The following is an 18,829-nucleotide window of genomic DNA, read 5'->3' on the forward strand; positions in this document are numbered from 1 at the left end:
AACTTTCTTTTCCTGACGTAAGAATGGCAACAACATTTGGTGTGGCTTGCCTTCTAGCTCCATGTGCATCGATCCGCATAAAAAGAATAATTAAAGACATTATCTTATTCTTTGTATATAAACAGACACTATACTTTCCCCCATCACCACCTTTTCAAATTCCTGCATCTAAATACAAGCAAATACATGATCCAAGTGTACATGTGTTTTTAGATTTCGTGGAGCTTTCTATGACCTCACAATAACGACAAATCTTTATAAGAATATCACGCTCCATAAATGCAATAAGCTATGTGAAATCAAGAGATTTGGGCCCATCATTCTTTGAGCTCCCTCCGTTCAGATATAACATGAGGTGCCTACGTCTTTCAACACAACGGCTGCCCTCTCTCTCTCTCTCTCTCTCTCTCTCCCCAAAAGGATGCCCTTGAGATGTCACTGCACTGTCTAAAATAAAACCGTAGAAGTATTTTGACTTTCGTCCTCTAGCATGGAAGCTCAAACTGATGAAAATTTGCAGAAAGTTACATTAAAGGAGCTCCATTGACTGCTAGAATAACCTTAAATTCTTTGAAAGCCCAAGGTTCATGGTAACTTTGCTGCATTAAATTGGGACCAATCAAAGTGGTACCGAAATTAATGCAGTGACATTATCAATCGGTAGCAAGCGATTAGTAAAGCTATAAAAAGCTAGTTGCCTAGGTGACCCTTAACATGATATCAAATCAATCGGGTGCTCATCACAAAAGATAGATGCTGATGAGACGCTCAAGATTCTAACATATCAGCTGGTTGCTCACTTGATAAACAGAAAGGGCCTGCCTGCTAACAAACAAGTGGCACCCAAAGCTTTTGAAAGCACTCCGCATGAAAAGGAAATACGCTAAGCCAAGCAAGGATCTCCTTTTGATGAGACAGGGCACCACGCCTTACCTTACAAGAGCAAGCATCTCCGCTGAATAGTACTTGCTAAGCATTCCCCTGGGCCCTGGTTTAACATGCTTGGCTCATCGGACTTGGATAAAGAATTCAATGCACTAGGCACCGAGTCACCAGGGCTTTGAAGGACCTCAGAATGCTTTTGCAGCTGGCTCGAGGATTGATGGGCATTACAAGGTGTCGTCGTAGGGGCTGGTTGCTGCTGATGCGGCAGCAGCAATGATGCTTGCTAAGCAATCCCCTGGCTTAACATGCTTGGCTCATCGGACTTGGATAAAGAATTCGATGCACTAGGCACCGAGTCACCAGGGCTTTCAAGGACCTCAGAATGCTTTTGCAGCTGGCTCGAGGATTGATGGGCATTACAAGGTGTCGTCGTAGGGGCTGGTTGCTGCTGATGTGGCAGCAGCAATGATGCTTGTGGCGATGGTGGAGCTTGTTGGTGCATCTGTTGCTGGTGGATTTGTTGCAATGTAAGATGTGGGCCTTGATGTGGCATCTGGAAAAACTGTTGACCCATCCCCTGTCCCGTTGCTAGCTTAAGCCTCTGGACCTCCTCTCTCAACGCTTCACTCAAAGCTGAATGTCCAAAACCAAAACCAAACCCAATAAGACTTATTATAGCTGAATCCCATTAAAAACAATGACTAAAAAAGGCATGAAGACCATGAGCAAACATATTATATACGCCTCCTTCTCCTAGTTTGCATTCTAGGAAAGAAATTTGCGACAAAACAATAGCTAGCATACACAACATTTCTTTGTCTCTTATTCAAAACAAGCCTCCGAAGCATTCAGATAAGCAGATTTACATGTGGCATAGATCACCATCCACAGCTCACTCGTTATAATCGTCACCATGTGCAAGCTTCAAGCAACGATCAATTAACAAAACCATTCTCACTCACCTTCCCGAAGTTGAGTTTGCTGCTCCATAGCCTGTAGCCTTAGCTTGAGCTCATTATTCTCATTGAAAAGGCCAGTGGAGTCTCTCTGTAACAAATGCAAGTCATCATAAATATGAGCCACATTCTCCCACTTACACTCACACTTGCACTAAAGCATGCATGCACACGCGCACACACAAAGAGGCAGAAACAATTTACACACCTGCATAAGAGTCAACTGAGCAGACAAAGTGGTGGCTTCCATTTGAAGTGTTTGAACTTTCTTCTCTAACTCTGAAATATAGCGCATTTTCCTCTCCTTGGAACGAGCCGCCGACTGGCGGTTTGCCAAGATTCTAGTAGCACAATTATTCAGGTAAAATAAACTTCAAATTACTTCGTATTTTAAAAAACTCACAGGAAAGCAGGACTTGATCGGCCCTACCTTCTAGCCCTTTTGGGATCGAGGAGTGCAATTTCAGCCAATTTGTCATTTGCCATGATCTTCTTCATTTCAGCCCCATCAAAATCTCCATTAGGAAGATTAAGCTTGAAATTCAAGCTGCCATCCATAGAAAGGCTATGCTGATGGCGAACCTGCTTGTTTCGAGCAGGCGGCATGCTCTGCTGCACATCATTGCTTCCCTTCAAAGAATGCGCAAAATCATCCATGGATGCACTGCACCCATGAAAAGGCCCACGCATCTCCCCATCTACTTTCACTTCCTTCGCTTTCCCATTACCAAAAGTCTCCAAATCTCTCTCATTGCTGTCACCCATAAAGCTGTCCTCTTCCTTCTCGCTATCCTCTTTGTCGCTGTCCGTACACTCTTGAAAACTTTCCCCTTTCTCTGATGACAACAATGGTGTCTTCTCATTGTCTAGACTCGCAGAGGACGAAGCTCTTGATCGCCCTCCCTTGTCCAGTCTCTTTGCATTGTTCTCTGAGCTATCTGGTGCCTCTACAGCCCCCGCATTGTGAAAGCTATCAATTTTATCAACATCAATGTACATGGAGAAGAGGTCATCCCCCCCTTCGCCCTCTCCTCCTCGCTCACTGACAACCTCCATTACCCCTTGATCATCCCTGTCATTTCCCCATTCCAACTCCTGTTTTACATTAAGATTTGTTGCTTGAAAGCTCTGCCAAGACATCTCCTCCGCACCAACCTCCCCGCCCTTTGGCAGAGCTTTCCCAACAGTGTGCCCAAACAATGCGTCCCCACCTGTTGAGAATCTGAAAGGTATCTCACTGTGCGAACGCCTCTGACCCTTTTGAGGGGGCGAGTTGATTGCCATTATTCTGGAGGTGGATGGATAGTTGCTCCCGGAGGGTGAGAAGGGTGGGAGGGATGGAATGGAGGGGGCTGGAATACCCGGTGCAGGGGAATCTTGCTCACTCATAGACACATCAACAGGAGATGCGACACACCCAGAGGTATTTGCAATGGGTGATGTTGCAGCACCTGCAGCCTCATCTTTTGTCGTCGGCAAGGGAGGTTTCATAGCAGGGAAACCTTCAAAAAAAGGAACAGTTGTGTTGTTGTGAGGATAAGGTGGACCTCCCTCTGAGAGATCCTGGAAAAACGAGGATGGTTGAGAGACGGAACGCGAGTGGGAAACAGTTGTCGGCTGGGCGTTCGGCTGCAAAAGGGAGCGGGGTCGATTCTGGAGGGGGACATGGAAAAAGGGAGAATGTTGGAGGAGTGAGTAGAGGGGCGGGAGATGCTGTTTCTGATGCTGAGAAAGCGCTTGAAGTTGGGCCGCCAAATGCTGAGGATGGGATCTGAACATGGTATGCTGAAGCTGGCTTAGAAGGGCAGCATCCTCAGCCAAGGACGTCATGGTCGAGCTTGAGCTTAGCTTCGAACTTGACTGAGATGATGCACCATGCGATGATTCCAGACGTTGCATAAGATCACCATAACTGTCCACCATCCTCTCCATGGTTTGCAAATTGCCGCTCATGCCACGCGCAGGGTGGCTAACAATTCCGTTACTTTTTGCATTTTGGAAAAGCTTGCTACTTTTGTCTTCTTTGAATAGAAAAGTTTTGCTTTTAGTTCAGTTTTGCCTCACACCCAATATCTCATCCTCCTGCATGTCGTGCCATGTCTACACACTCGCAAGGTGCTAGACAAGCGCAGTTCAAAGTAAAACTCACGGCAGCCACAGTCTTCTGCCCTGTTATGACCTCGAATCTCTTTTTTGTTGAATGCTTAGCCCTTGCAATCACTTTAATGAAGCCAGATTTGCCTCATTAGAATCTAAACCCTGGAACCCATCAACAGAATCCGAACTATCTGCGTTCTCAAGCTGGACTTCAATATGCATACATAGTTTAGGCCCATCAATATATCCAAGCTCATCTGCATGTACACAGTTGAAACCTAACACACACACAACTGAAACCAAAACTTGAGACACATGCGCACATATATATCAGTCATCCATACAGGTGCAATTTCCGTGACAAATGCTTGCAATTCGACATCCACAAAGCCTTGACCCTGGAGAGAAGAATTTTAAATACACTCAGACCCCTGTTTGAAACTACAAGCTCACCATCTTGTATAACCACAGCACATCAAGAGATGGCCTGTCTCCCTTGCCATATGCGAACGCAGCGATACACGCAAATATTGCGTGCGCAACACACTTCAAAGTAGCAAACCCTCTGTGTAAACGTTGTAGGCCTAGAATGTAGGCACTTGCCCTAACATTCACGATTGAAACATACACAAGTCAGGAAACCCTAAGAGCAGCAGCGCTTACCTAAAGAGAATTCGAGGCTTCTGACAGAAAATGAACCTTCACCGCAATGCCCTGTCTCCCCTTTTCCAAGGTCTATTCCAAAAACCTGCACAGAGATCAAGAGTGCAGCTCCCTCAATGGAGAGAAGACTTTACCAGAGAGCTCTGCTAGCTATTACAGCCAGAGAAAAAACTACTCAAAGCTCTGTCTCTACGAAAGCTTAGTGAAGAAGGGTCAAAAAGGAGAAAGGGGAAAATGTTGCAGACTCTGTGCGTGTGTATGTATATTTGCAGACAACACGAGCACGGCACGATGTAACCAAAATAGTAGAAAAAATTCAAGAAAATGTGATAAAAGGGTGAGATATGGCGGAGAGTACACGCAGAAGGAAAAAAGCTCCAACAAAAAAAAAAAGCCTGTATGTAAAATCATTTTTAAAATCCACACACCGGAATCGGGAATCGTTCATTGAAAATTGAGTGGATGGTACAGAATACACCTGCAAAGCATCTCTCCATCTCTCTCCTAAATAAATAAACGTCCCACTTTTCATCCGAAACACTAATTCTGTACATCTCAAGGCCTTACTCTCCATAAAGGTATGAATGTCATGCAATATCCTAAAATCAAAGCATAACAAATAGGTTATACAATTATTTATACATAGGTTCAACAAATATTTATACAATGTCTCCCTAGCCTAATAATTACACTTATCTTTACCCATCCCTATAGGCATCAATCATAATCCCTCCTACAATCATAATCCCTCCTAGGTGACCCGCGGAGCTGACCATAGAGGTGGCTCTATTCAAATAAACATCAATATAGAATGTCGTGTTCCATACTTTGTAATCAATAAAAGTGATGCAAATCTAGAAAATAACTAACCTACTATCCTTGACAAAGGCATGTCCAATGTAAAGATAACCTCAAACATGTCTGTTAAAACATAAACAACAAAAATAAGTACTTTTACCATGAACAAATATGTATAAAAAAGAAATCATAACAAAATTAATCAAAATGCAGAACTTAAATAAGAAACTTGACTTGTCACTCTAAAGTCTTCAAGATCACCTTATAAACAATGTTGTTTGTCATATGTGTATAACTTTGAAATCATCAAATGAAGACTCTACATTAGCATTATTCTCAAGTAACACCTTCACAGCATGAGGAGACCGTGCTCGTGACAACGTAACATACAATTGCCCATGAGTAAACACTAGAGTCACCAAATACAACCCCAAGACATTTAGGGTTTGGCCTTGTGATTTGTTTATTGACATGCCAAATGCCAACCACACGAAAACTATCTCCGTCTCATAGTGAATGGTAGTTGTGTCTCGGTGCATATAAAGGTAATCCGTGGAAGAAATACTCTTTTCCCAACTTTAGTACCAGTGATGATTTCGGTCTCCAAGACTTTAGAGTGAAAGGCCTTACATATCACCATATACCATTATAGAGTCCACGTCTTGGATCCAAGTTACAAAGCAAAATAACAGGCTTCTAACTTTAAAACCAAGCAGTGAGGTGGATATCCACCCCGAAGGTCGATTACATTTAAAAATTCCATGGAATATAGGAATAATTTTTTATCATTTTGAAGAATTGAATCTGCACTGAAATATTGCTTAGACGTACCAAGCATTGCATCTAAAGCTGTCTTATTCAGAATATCCACTTGACTATTTATCGGAGCAAGAATAGCATGCTCACTAAAGTATGAAGCATACGTCGTAATGATAGCCAATTCAGAGTATATCCAATGTACCAAGTTTTTAAGGGTCGATCTTTGTAAGACTATATTACTTGGTAGTGCCACCGATTATCATCACTACAATCCACTCCATTCGCAATATTCATGACCCACTATTTAAACTCATTACATCCGTTTTTATTGCTTGATTGAATACGCATATTTTCAGTTAACTTTAGAACTTTGATAGAGTTCCATAGAATGGAACGACACAATGCTGCATTAACAATATCCTCACGTCTTCCCTTCATAATAACAGGCAAGATTTGTCTAAAATCTCCCCCCATTAATACAACCTTTCCACCAAATGGCTTATCTGAGAATAATACATCTTGTAAGTTCCTATCCAATGCTTCAAAAGCATAACGATGAATCATTGGAGACTCATCTCAAATAATGAGCTTACAAACTCTCAAAACCTCTGCAAGTTATCCATGTATATGGATTTTGCAAGTTGAAGAATTGTTTAGCTCCAGAGAGGTATCTTGAATCTAGAATGTGCAATATGTCCATTCACCAAGAGTAGCGAAGCAATACTTGGCGATGTAGCGGCCAGCGCAACATGCCCTTGTCTATGTAATCACGCGAGCAAGCAATTATACATATATGTCTTGCCCGATCCCTCGGACCATCTAGGAAAAAAATATTACATGCATATGTGGAAATTGCATGCATTACAGCATTGAAAGCAATACGTTGGCTATCTGTTAATGTTGACTCCATAGCACTTGATAAGTTAGATTGTTCGACAATATCAAAAGCTCTCTCTTCCAAAAGAAATATGTTTTCACCCAAGACTTCCAAATTAGTTCTATTTAGTTCAGGCATTTCTTCAAAATCTACCAATGTTCGTCTCTGAGCACGAAGAATTTCTTCTAAATGCAGCAGTGCTTAATTGTTCAATACCAGTGAACTAACCCCTACTTGATAATTGGTATAGAAAATCTTCTATCATTGCTTCTTGAAATCTCTCCCACAATATTGCTGGACATGAAGGCTCACAAAATAGCAATATAGTACCAAAAAGACATCTCAACTGCTGTAAGGCATTTTGCATGGATGATTCTTCCTCCATGCATGCAACCCATTCAGAATCATCTTCCAGTCTCGGGGGGTTCACCTTTAAAAAATGTTGCATATCACGTGCGTTCAAGAGGTAATAAAAAACCCCCTCTACTTACATGTCACAGGCTAATAAAATGACCCCTCTTTCTTAAGAAACTTACAACTTTTTTTCAAAATTGGATAAAAAAGCCCCTCCTGTATATGTAAACCTGTAACTTTTTGGAATTTAAATACCCCTCTTAGATGAACTGACGTGCTACACTTACATACTTTTAGGTGAACCCCCCGGGCTTCCAGTATGCCTCTGGCAATGCAAGCTACCTTGAAGGAAGGATAGATGTGACCATTGAGCGAATACAAATCTTCAAATGACTTAGATCCTTTTCATATAGTAAGAAGTAGGCGAACATAGTATGCCTGACTTGTTGAAGGAGCTACAAAGTACATGCGTCCTATAGTGTTTCCAAACTTTCTTTAGGTTCATTTCTTCAACTCGGAGTTCCAAACCCATTTGTTGAGGGAAATCAATATACAATGTATTGTTTTCAGGATGTTGTTGATTACAGGTAAACCATTCAGTCAAAGTAGTCTTACCTACATTTCCCCTTTAAAAAAACCTCTACAATATTATCATCATCTCTAAAGATAACATTATGATCCCCATCTAAGTGCACCTACAACCATTGCACATCAGGCTTCTCATTGTGTAAATTATATTCAAAGAGTCTCCAACATGCCTCTGATGCAGAGACATAACATGCATCCAAATACCTCTCAATCTCATCAACTACACAAGCAGTATTAACATCACCACCTTGTACAGTGCTAAATCTTATTGTTGCTCTATCATGCCCCTTGTATATGTACTTGTAAAGATATTTCACTGCTGCTATTACTGAGCATATTTCCACATTTATATGAGCATTATATGTGACTGAAAGATAAGGGTTATATGGCACACATCTATTATCAACATTACATGTTTTCACTGCCACAGTTCTTCCCTCATTCCGACACATATACATAGGGTAACCACTCTCATCCACAATAGTCTCTTGTGTAAAAGCACGTGGATAGTCCCTTGTGCATTTCCCTTTATCCATACAAATTGCACTTGGATTGAATGGGCACGAAACATTTGCTTGTCAGGCAATTCAACACATACTAATCTGTCATAGTCTTGGACAGTCTTAGGTTTATGGGCACTATCCAAGATCAATAACGTGTGTGAATGAGGCAATCCTCTTTTTTGGAACTCAATGACACTCACATATTCAATCGCCTTACCAAAGAGCTCCTTCTTCACGATATCATTTAATACCTCTAGCCACCTTGGGTTACAGGTGAAAGTAATGAATAAATCGAGCTTGCCCTTTGAACGAACAATTTCCATGGCATCCTGATAAATTTGATACATTTGTCATGGCCCACCAGTAAAACTGGAAGGTAACACTATTCTACTTCCCACTATCCTTCCTGCAATACCACTTCTACTTCCTTTTGCATAAAGCATGTATGCGCTTTTGCCGCACAGGTCGTAGCTGGGGACTTGCCGAGCACCGTATGCGAGCCACGAATGGCTGCAAGCATACAACTAGGAAAGTAAGCTCAAACAGAATACAAAAGATGTGTCACTCACCACTCAACCGTCGCCTTGAAGGATTCCCGCGTCGCAGTAAAGAAGGAGCCGCCGTCGCCGCTCTACCGCCTCTCCGCCGCCATGCCGCTACACAGTGCTCGATCGCTCTATCACTCTCTCTCTCTCTCTCTCACACACACGCAGGAGAAGGAAACCAAGGAGATAAGACGAGCACTCTTGTATTCACAACACATGAGAATGAGGGTTTTAGGGTTACATTTGACTCTTATAGGTGACTTGGCCGTTCACACATGGGCACCCATACATGGGCGGTCGATCCTAACCCTTACCCTGCTGATATTCAAGGTGCGTCTCTCATTGGCGATCACCCAATCCCGTTATCCTTAACATATGGTGCCGACAAGCCCGGCCCATGACTCAGAATATTTAAATTAATGATGTAAAACATAGTACGTCTCAATGTCCGTCATAGGTTAACATGCCCCCCTTCCTGATGTAGATTCCGTCCTCGAAAGCTATGGTATGGTAAGCTCAATAGGGTTGTTGTGGTGGACCGTCTGCAAAACAGGGAAGTAGAGTGAAAGTATGCTGGAATTCAAAAGATATAAAGTGTATAAATTCAAGCATGTTAGACCACAATGGATGTTGCTATGAGAACTTAGTTTAAGGGTCACATGAATGAGCTAGTGTAGCAAATTAACAGGAGTTTAAAATTATTGAAAGTAAATCAAGAGTTAGTAAGGTGTCAAAGGTTAATCAAGGTTTATAACTGGCCTAAGTCAAGGAAAATAACCAAACTTAATAAATAAACAGATGACCACACTGTGTCTACTCTAAGAACAAGTTAATACCACGAGCCTAGGGACACAAGAAACATCAGAGTTACAAGAGCCTTTTGCCTTTAATTCTTTATGCACATGACAATTTTTAAACACAATGGCGACCTTCCTAAGGCAAAACTAACATCGATCCTGGTACCATGTTTAATACAAGGCATTATCCAGGAATCTATTAGTTACCCCCTACCAACCAAGGCATCTGTCTGGAGTAGAATACTCCTCGCCTACCAAGTATCAATAAGGCGATAGGCCAACATTAGAGCACATAATAGACTTGTATTGCCATTTATTGTAGGCTTTTTTTTAAAAGTATATTTATTTCTTTTGATCTTCGCTCCTGAACTGTAATGTGTTCTTGTATTCTTTCGACAAGGGGTAAAAGCTATATCCTAGAGGTCAACACACACATGGCCAGGTGTCAAACATTAAGATGGTTTGACCCTAGACCTAAGACAATCGTATTCCAAGGTTAACTAAAGACGTCATGCTGCTCAGGAATATATCCAATAAGGTTAAGCTCATTAATGATTTACACTAGCACGTCAAGCAACTTCAAAAACTAAGTAGTACATTGACAATTTCCATGTGGTCATGCATTATACTTCATGCAATTAATTGAACAGAAAAAACAAAAGAGAGTGGGTATGGAAGAATTACACTTGTATTTTGGAGATCTCCTTGATTCGATGAGAGAAATGCCCGCAATTCGATGAGATATTTATGTATGAGCGTTGCAGCTATCTCAGGACTTGAAAGCGAACCCACCTCAAACTTTTCCACCTGTACAACCAACTAACAAGCACTATACCTCGAGAGGCACATCAGTGTGAAAAATTAAAGACTCGTTTAAGGAATCCAAACTAGAAAAAACTTGAAAACACTAACCTACCTACCAGTCACCACACTACTACTGAGGATACGGTAAGAGGATGTTGTAGAGTCCTGGCTCTAGCCCTAAGGCTAAGCCTCTATCCGCATCATCCAAATAAATAAAGTCAACCTCAGTAGTGCCATGAGTTTCATCCGTCCATTCATCATTGTCAGATATTTCCTTTTCATTTTCCCATCCACATAAACTCATCAAGAATATAACCAAGCGAGGATAGTCATCTTGTGGAAAAGGAAAGCATTGGGCTATCGGGAATATGTCCTCGGAGTAGGGGTCAGTTATGGTCAATAGGCGAATTAGCCATTCTAATTCCTCAACATTTTCCTCTCTGGCTAGTACATCTATATGATCCCATTCAGTTTCAATTACAGGATAGCACATGTGAAATATCTGAGAAAGGTACAGATGATACCTCTCATCAAAGGTGGGAGTGGATGAAGTGTATGATGATCGTGCATTTGCCATATCTGCAAACACAGATATAGCATCACAGTAGGTTTATGACAAGTCAATCTAGTTCTTGATTGTATATACAGATATTTCTGCTCTTAACGTGCTCTTGCTCTTTTTACTATTTTTTGTTTTTCTTTTCTTTGTTTTTTCTTTTGTATGAAGCTATATATATACATCCCCTTGAATTTGGCAATTACATGGTCAGGGGAGAAGGTTAAGGAGGAAGCATCAGAATGTCGAGCGTGAGTACATGCTCCCCCTTTCCTTGGGTAGATCATATTATTTGCAATGATGTTGTAGCCTCTTGGAACCAATTTGTCCAGCGGGTCATAGGTTGTGATGTGGGCAGATAGCTTTTTATGACCCTTGTGGCCACATCCAATTGCAGAGATGGTAGTGTACGCTCCCATTGACGAATGGAGGAAATGGTTTCCAACGATACTATTACAAGGGAAGACGTAGACTCATCGGTTTTTTGTTGGGTGTTGACAAGAGTAGGTGTAGAGCATGTAGAAACTTCTATATGAGTGTGTGCCTAGCATGAGGAGCTAGAAGCTTCATGTGGCTCCCCCCTTCCTGAGCTAGATGGTAATGATCGATATCGTTTGGGAATCCTAACTAACTCTGGAAGAAGTGGTGCGGAGCACTCTGTTACCTTTCCCTTACCACGGTCTTGAATTGTCATTGGGTGGCAACAATTGGTTTGCAAGGTTTTACAGTTGATGTAGAGGGATTCAGCTTATGTTTAGGGACCCAAATCTGGTCATTCCCCTCGTAGTACCCTTGGGCTACTAATAATTTTTTAGGAATCCATCGCGATGTTACATTGCCCTTTCTCGGGTGGGTAGTTGCTTTCCTTTTACGAGGCTTCTTGTCTGAACGAGATTGAGCTGGGGAAGTAGCTGTTAACGAAGCTTTAGGGACCCATTTATATGTATTTTTTGGCATAGTAAGCAGAGCTTTAGAGACCACCCTGCATGTTTCCACTCTTGGCGTTGAAGCGTTAGAGGGGTGGCAAACAATCAAAGATGGTTTTGCCACTGGACTTTGTGATTTTTCATTATCTAGCATTTGAGTGGATGACTTAGGTGCGGGATTTTGAGCGGTCAGACCTAGTGTTAGTTCTTGCATTGTGACTTGTCTAGTTGCCCAATCAATATTGCACTTGGTGGCCATCATCCATTTGCGCCCTAAGTTTACAGTCCCTTCCATGGTACCCGCAGGCATAACCAAAAAACTTTGAATTACGGTCCCCTTGTCATAGGCAACCGGAGTGTGCAGAATTCCTGAGACAAGGGTTTTCTTCTTGTTGATTCCTTGAACTTGGATAGCACTCTTGGATAAAGGTGGTTTTCCAAGTTGACACCACACGCCATATGATAGCAAATTGTGTTGAGCTCCTGTATCCAATAATGCATTATACAGCACCTCCCCGTAAGGACTCTGTAACTCAATTGGGTATCTTAGAGGCAGGTTAGATTCCAGTGCATCCTCCTCTGCTTCCTCGAAAAATACTTGCGTAATTCCCAAGTTGGCTTCTCGTTGTCACCTAGCACGCTGTTAACGTTCTTTGGATTCAATTCTTGCTTGTATCTTTTTAAGCTCAGCTTGTTCTTTAGCTGCCTTCTTTTGATGGATTGCATGTAACTCCTCTTGGCTCAGGGGGTCATAGTACCTTTTGAATTTACTCCCATTAAGGAATCCAATGGTTTCAACTCCGTCGAGAGTCTCCACTCGGATGGTACCTTGCGGGGTAATTTCACATACTCTATACGATCCCTTACTAGCATATTTGAGCTTCTTCTTTTCGTTACGCACTCCATACATCAGGACTTTATCCCCAACCTTGATGTCCTTGTCCTTCAGGTGGCGATCAAATCATTTTTTCCTTCTATCCTTCTCCACAAGGGCATTGTACACAGCCAATTGTCTTTCTTCGTTTAGCCGCTCAAGAATATACAGACGCTCTACTAAGGGATTACCATCCCAACCCTCTTGAGTAGCAACACGAAGACTAGGAATGACAAATTCCCACGGCATGATTGCTTCTTGGCCATATACCATCTTGAATGGTGTGCAGTTAATAGCCACTTTATATGCAGTACGATAGGCCCATAAAGCTGTTGTAAGCTTTAGATCCCAATCCGTGCGATGAGCTTCAACTGTCTTTGTCAAAACAGAGATTAATGTCTTGTTGGTACTCTCGGCTTGGCCATTCGCTTGTTGCAGATAGTAAGGAGTAGATTTATGATGGGATATCATGAAATTTGTTGTGAGCTCCTTAATCACTTCATTTATAAAATGCGTACCATTGTCGCTCACAAGTTCAAAAGGACAACCAAAGCGTGTGATTATATTTTCAAAGAGGAACTTGGCTGTTGTCCTTGCATCTGCCTTACGTGTCGCCTTCGCTTTAGCCCATTTGGTCATATAGTCAGTGGCCACAATAATATAGCGAGATTGTGTGTTTCGAGCCGCTGGGCTAATTGGACCTACAAATTCTAAACCCCACTTTTCAAATGGTTGGTTTACTTTGATTGGATGTAGGGGCATCTGATCTTTCCGTTGGGGTTTCTTGTATCGTTGGCATTCATTGCAATCCTTCACAAAGAGTGATGCATCTTGGAACATAGTGGGCCACCAATACCCTGATTGTAAGATCTTTCGCGTAGTTAAGTCTCCTGAGAAGTGACCACCGGCTACATCCATATGTGCCTCTTGCAAAATGTATAAACTCAATGAGAAGCTTATACAATGGTCGAGCTATCTCGGCGAAGAATAGAATAAATCTTCGATAATAACCAACGTGGCCCATAAAGCGTTGGACTCCCTTATAGTTGGTGGATGGGGGCAATTCCAGAATGACCTTGATTTTACTCTCGTCAGTGGAAATCCATTTTTGGACACTATATGCCCTAAGATAACTCTGTGTTTAACCCAGAATTGGCATTTGAAAGGATTCAAGGAGATGTGATATAATCTACACCTTTCAAATATTTTTCGTAAACACATCAAGTGCTCATCCCAAGAGGAATGAACACAAAGATCATCTAAGAAAGCTTCACAGAAGTCCCTTAGATATTCCTTAAAGGCCGTGTTTATCAATCGTTGGAATGTTGCAGGTGCATTGGTCAAGCCAAAAGCCATGACGCGAAAGGCAAACACTCCAAACTTCGTGATAAATGCTGTTTTAGCTTAGTCCTCGACTGCAATTATGATCTGATTGTAACCCGAGTACCCATCTAAAAAGCTATATGCCTCCTTGCCTGCCACTCTTTCAAGCACATGTTCAGAATATGGCAAGGGGCAATGATCCCTTCTGGTGGCTGCATTAACCTTTTTGAGATCAACGCACACTCTGAGTTTCCCATTCTTCTTTGGTGCGATGACTATCGGAGAAACCCATTCTGAGTGCTCAATAGGATATATGAATCCACATTTTACAAGCTTTTCAATTTTCTCTTGTACAATCTTTGCGTACTTAGGATTCATTGGGTAGGGACGTTGCTGGACTGGTTTAGCAGTGTTAATCATTGGAATCGTGTGTTGCACCACAGAGAGTGGAACACCCTTCATATCATGATATGTCTAAGCAAATATGTCCTTGAATTCTTTAAGAAGCTTCGTAAGTGCAGCTTCTTCCACCTTGGTGAGGTCTTGAGCAATAAAAACTGGTTTAGACTCCTCACTCGGATCTGCTAAGTCTATCTCCTTAACTACCCCGCAGGGCCATTGTAGACACCGCTACTCCCATTGGTAGGCGTTCGTTGGGCTTTTGTGTAGACCACTTTACGTTCCCCTGGTAAATGATTTGAAATGCTCGGGTGCGGGGTGTAAGTCTACTGGTTCTTGTTGTGCCAGGCTTTTTTCTTTCAATTCCGCTTCCTTTTGTTGCTGAGCCAACTCTTGGTTTTGCCGCCTTCTTGCAGTACAACTTAGTTTCGGCTTCTCTTCGATTTCTAATTGGGCGACGTCACTGAGGTTGCGGAATACACCACATGACACTTTGGAGGTATTGTCCCCAATTATCCGCTAACTTCCGATGAGCATCAATGGCTCCTACATAACTAAGCCATTCTGCGCTCGATAGCGTTGGTGCTTATGTCTCGTTTTCTTCTTACCAAGTTTCTGATTTTTGTTTCTGTCAGATTCGAACTCACTTGGTCAATCTTCACTTGTGTCCCCCTCACTTTCGGATGAACTGTAGGAGGTCACTGTCCTAGGCCTTGAGCACCTTGCTTCCACATTTGGGTGAATATTTGATTCATCCCCCCCATCAGGCTCAGAGTTAGTTTCTTCTTGAGATTCATACTCAGAGTTGCATTGGTCAGAGTCTTCGCTACTTTCAGTGTCAGTGGAGTTTGCCACTTTCTCGCCATCAAGAGTCAAGTGCATAACACCTATCATGTTTATTGGCACTAACGGTGGCATATCTTGCCCCTCGTGTTACCCAACTTGTGCCTCTATTTTCCCATGTGTCTATGGTTGCCGCTAGGTGTACCCAATCTAATTTATCCGACTCAGTCATACCCGGTAGGACACCCATATAAGGAGAATCTTTCTCATCATCAGTCTCTTTTTTGCATGTATCGCAATACCTTAATGGGGCGGAGTGAATAGTGGTATCCGATCGATTATCGATGATAACCTTGCTTCCTAAAGGATGCGCACGACCATTCTCAAGATCAACTCGAATGACAGAGTCCTGGAAGTGTAGGTAGACATGGTTTTTCGACCAATCATGCACCATTTATGCTTCCCTCATGAAAGGACATCCTAAGATCATTTGGTATGACATAGGATGCTTGGAGAAATCCATTACAATGAAGGTATGTCTTACCTTGTATCCCAGAACCTTGATCTTAAGGTCCCTTAACATTCCAATAGGTTTAGTAATAGTTCCGTTTGCTATCTTAATCACTATGTTTGTGACTTCGAGGTGAGGTCTCCCTATAGATTCCCAACAGTTTTTAGTCACAATGCTCACTCCAGCACCACCATCAAGGATTCCCTTTAGAGTTAATCCCTTGGTAGTAATGGTGGGGAGGGTTGCATTAGATTCGTCACCTTCAAAGTACTGTTCCAATTTGTTAACAGGTATTTCAACGACCGAATCTTCATCTAAGTTGGGTTGTAGATCCCAATGCTCCCCTTCATCTTGAAGCATGTCGAGTCTATCCATATTTGCAAATTGTGGTAGCCCCGCCTTTATTTCTCCATTGAGAAATGCCCGAAGAGCTAAGAATAGCTCAGGATCTCCGTATAATTTGGATATGATCGTGGTTCTGATTTCAGAGGACATGAAATCCATTAGCTTAGGCACATTCAACGGTACTTTTCGAGACATCGCCCCTTGACTAGGGACTGGTAAAGATGGAATCACTTCCTCTTCGATGGGGTCAGGCATTCCCTCACTAAACATTCTTTCAAGCAAAAAGGGCGTTTGCCCACTTCCTGATGTCCTATCCTCACTTTCTTCCCGAATGATACTAGGTATAGCTAACGGTTTATGGTTCCTCTAAGGCTGAACTTGCGTAGGAAACACTGTGTCTGGAATTTTGATTTTTCTCGGGTTTGGCTCCAGTTCTCTTTGTGTTTCTTCCACCAAACCCCTTAAGTGTTGCACTTGTTCAATCTCCTCAACTGGGTTTGGGTAAGTTCCAATCTTTTTCTTGAGGGTTTTTGGCCCACGTGGCTTGTCTTGGGGAGTCTCAGTCAGTTTGGGTGGTCGAGAGGGCATTAACTGACTTGGTTGTGGGGCCGAGGAAGTTTCCTTATGTTTTCCCTTATTTATGTACTCGCTTGATTCTCCTTCATTGAGCTCCCGAGTGGGTTCCTCCCTTAAGGTAGTGGCTTTGGTCCCCATGGTTTCTATTGAATCGGAATCATCTTCAGGATCATTCATATACACAGGGTCGTCTCCTGTCCCTATGTTAGTCTTTGAACTAGGCTTGGAGCTCGTGGCATTAAGCGATCTCTTCCGCCGTGTTTTCTTTTTCTTTGCCTGAGCGATTGATGCAGTATCCCTCTCTTCAAGAATGTAGTGTTGATTTTGAAGCATTGACCGTGTAACTACATTCACGGGTACAACGGGTGTGGTTCCTCGTGCTTGGTTGGTGACCTCAACCAAATTCAATGGCGTAATCTTGGGTGCATTAGGATTGTGTGGACATTGAGCGATCAAATCATCTATGCCACAATGATTACATGTAAGTACCGGCATTCCCGATGTGCTCCCCTGATTTGGTTGCATTTGAGTAGCGATCTTCTATAGCCTATTAGGGCACTCTGCTACACGATGCGGTCCACCATAATCGTAGCATTGAAGAGGTGGTCTCCTTGCCATGGTATTAAGGTTTTGCCCTCTTGTAGCGAGAGCAGCCGCTTGATATACAGGCTTGACTTGCCCGAAATGATCCTCCATGTAGTACTGGGGAATCATTTCAAATGTATCAATCCCATATGGAGCAGTGGGGTCTATCTCCTCTTCATAATCCCCACACGCACTATGTGACTCACAACCCATCTGGTTTATAGGAGTAATCCTTGGATGTGGAGGTTGTGGTCCTAGCACTGGCGGTGGTAACGGCACAGACTGGGCTACATTCGGGTTCCTTGGAACTATGTGCTGTGACGGTTGCTCGACAGGTTGTGCAGGCATTAGCGCGGGTACTTGAGGTGTGTTTGACCAGGCTAGTGGTGCCTGATTTGCCAACATTCGCTTAAGTACTAGGTAATCTTTAGATTGATGGCCATACTTACCACATGCATTGCAATTCCCATTGAATTTGACTCTGAATGTGGGACATTCACTCGTGCTATGTGGTCCTAAGTAAACCGAACAGCATTGTTGCTCTCTTCTTGGGTACATATGGCTATTTTGAGGAGCTCGATTACCCCTAAAGTATTCTTGGAGAGCCTTAGTAAGGTCGGTCATCACAGACATTTCGGATATCTTGGGCTCCTTGGCAATAGGTTTTACCGTCATTGGCTCGTGCCCAAATACTTGCGAACTAACGGATTTTGTTTCCAAAGACACCTTTTTACCTGCAATCATCAAGTTTTCTAACTGGATTGCATTGACTGCTTCCCACGTTATAAGACCTCTAATGACTAGGCCATTGTATATGTCCTCAGACTTCAATGTGCTTCCTAACATCCTCGTTACCATTGAAGTTTTGAATGAGCTTAGCCACTTGTACTGCCTTGCTTCTAGGTTCTCTCTCAGGCATACCCTGCATGTTTTCCGCAATGGATCATCCGATCGTCTGAGCAAACGCTGCGAGATCACCTAGGTGAGTAGGCATAGCTGGTGGAGGTACTTCTGGGATAGCCTGGCTGATAGGAGTTGGCGTTGGTCTTGGTATGTTGGCAAATGACGTAGGATATGATACGTGACTAGGCCTAGCTCCTCTTGGATAAGGGTTGTGATAAGGCGGTCGTGGAGCATACGCCATTGGCATACTAAGAGGCATAGGAGCTACATGAGCATGAGTAGCAATAGGTGCATATGGTCGATAGGCGCTGGCACACACTGTTGTATGTACTGTTCCACTAGGGAGTGGTGTCGTACTAACTACAGTGGTAACAGGTGCGCTTTCTGTCATGCTCATCATTGGGGTAGGCATTGTGGATTCC

General features: G+C 42.7%; 1 protein-coding gene across 10 annotated transcripts; it reads right to left on the reverse strand.

The window, feature by feature from the left end:
• Positions 1–254: 254 nt before the first annotated feature.
• On the reverse strand, positions 255–5,081 carry LOC147628755 (bZIP transcription factor 29-like). 10 transcript variants are annotated; one of them, XM_086814000.1, is made up of 6 exons: positions 5,030–5,081; positions 4,602–4,686; positions 2,272–4,147; positions 2,050–2,182; positions 1,848–1,932; positions 255–1,518 (listed from the first exon to the last, which is right to left on the reverse strand). In XM_086814000.1, the coding sequence occupies exons 3-6, from the start codon at positions 3,792–3,794 to the stop codon at positions 1,169–1,171; spliced, it is 2,091 nt and encodes a 696-aa protein (XP_086670126.1). In that variant the 5' UTR covers positions 3,795–4,147; positions 4,602–4,686; positions 5,030–5,081; the 3' UTR covers positions 255–1,168. The 10 variants fall into 10 exon arrangements, with proteins under 10 accessions (XP_086670126.1, XP_086670121.1, XP_086670118.1 ...); XM_086813995.1 differs by lacking the exon at positions 5,030–5,081 and adding an exon at positions 4,847–4,978 and having other exon boundaries at positions 2,272–4,336; XM_086813992.1 differs by lacking the exon at positions 5,030–5,081 and having other exon boundaries at positions 2,272–4,336; positions 4,602–5,025.
• Between the last annotated feature and the right edge of the window lie 13,748 nt (positions 5,082–18,829).

This window comes from Cibotium barometz, chromosome 19 (genome assembly GCF_041138505.1).
Source record: "Cibotium barometz isolate CiBa-2024 chromosome 19, ASM4113850v1, whole genome shotgun sequence".
In the NCBI taxonomy this organism is placed as follows: domain Eukaryota; kingdom Viridiplantae; phylum Streptophyta; class Polypodiopsida; order Cyatheales; family Cibotiaceae; genus Cibotium; species Cibotium barometz.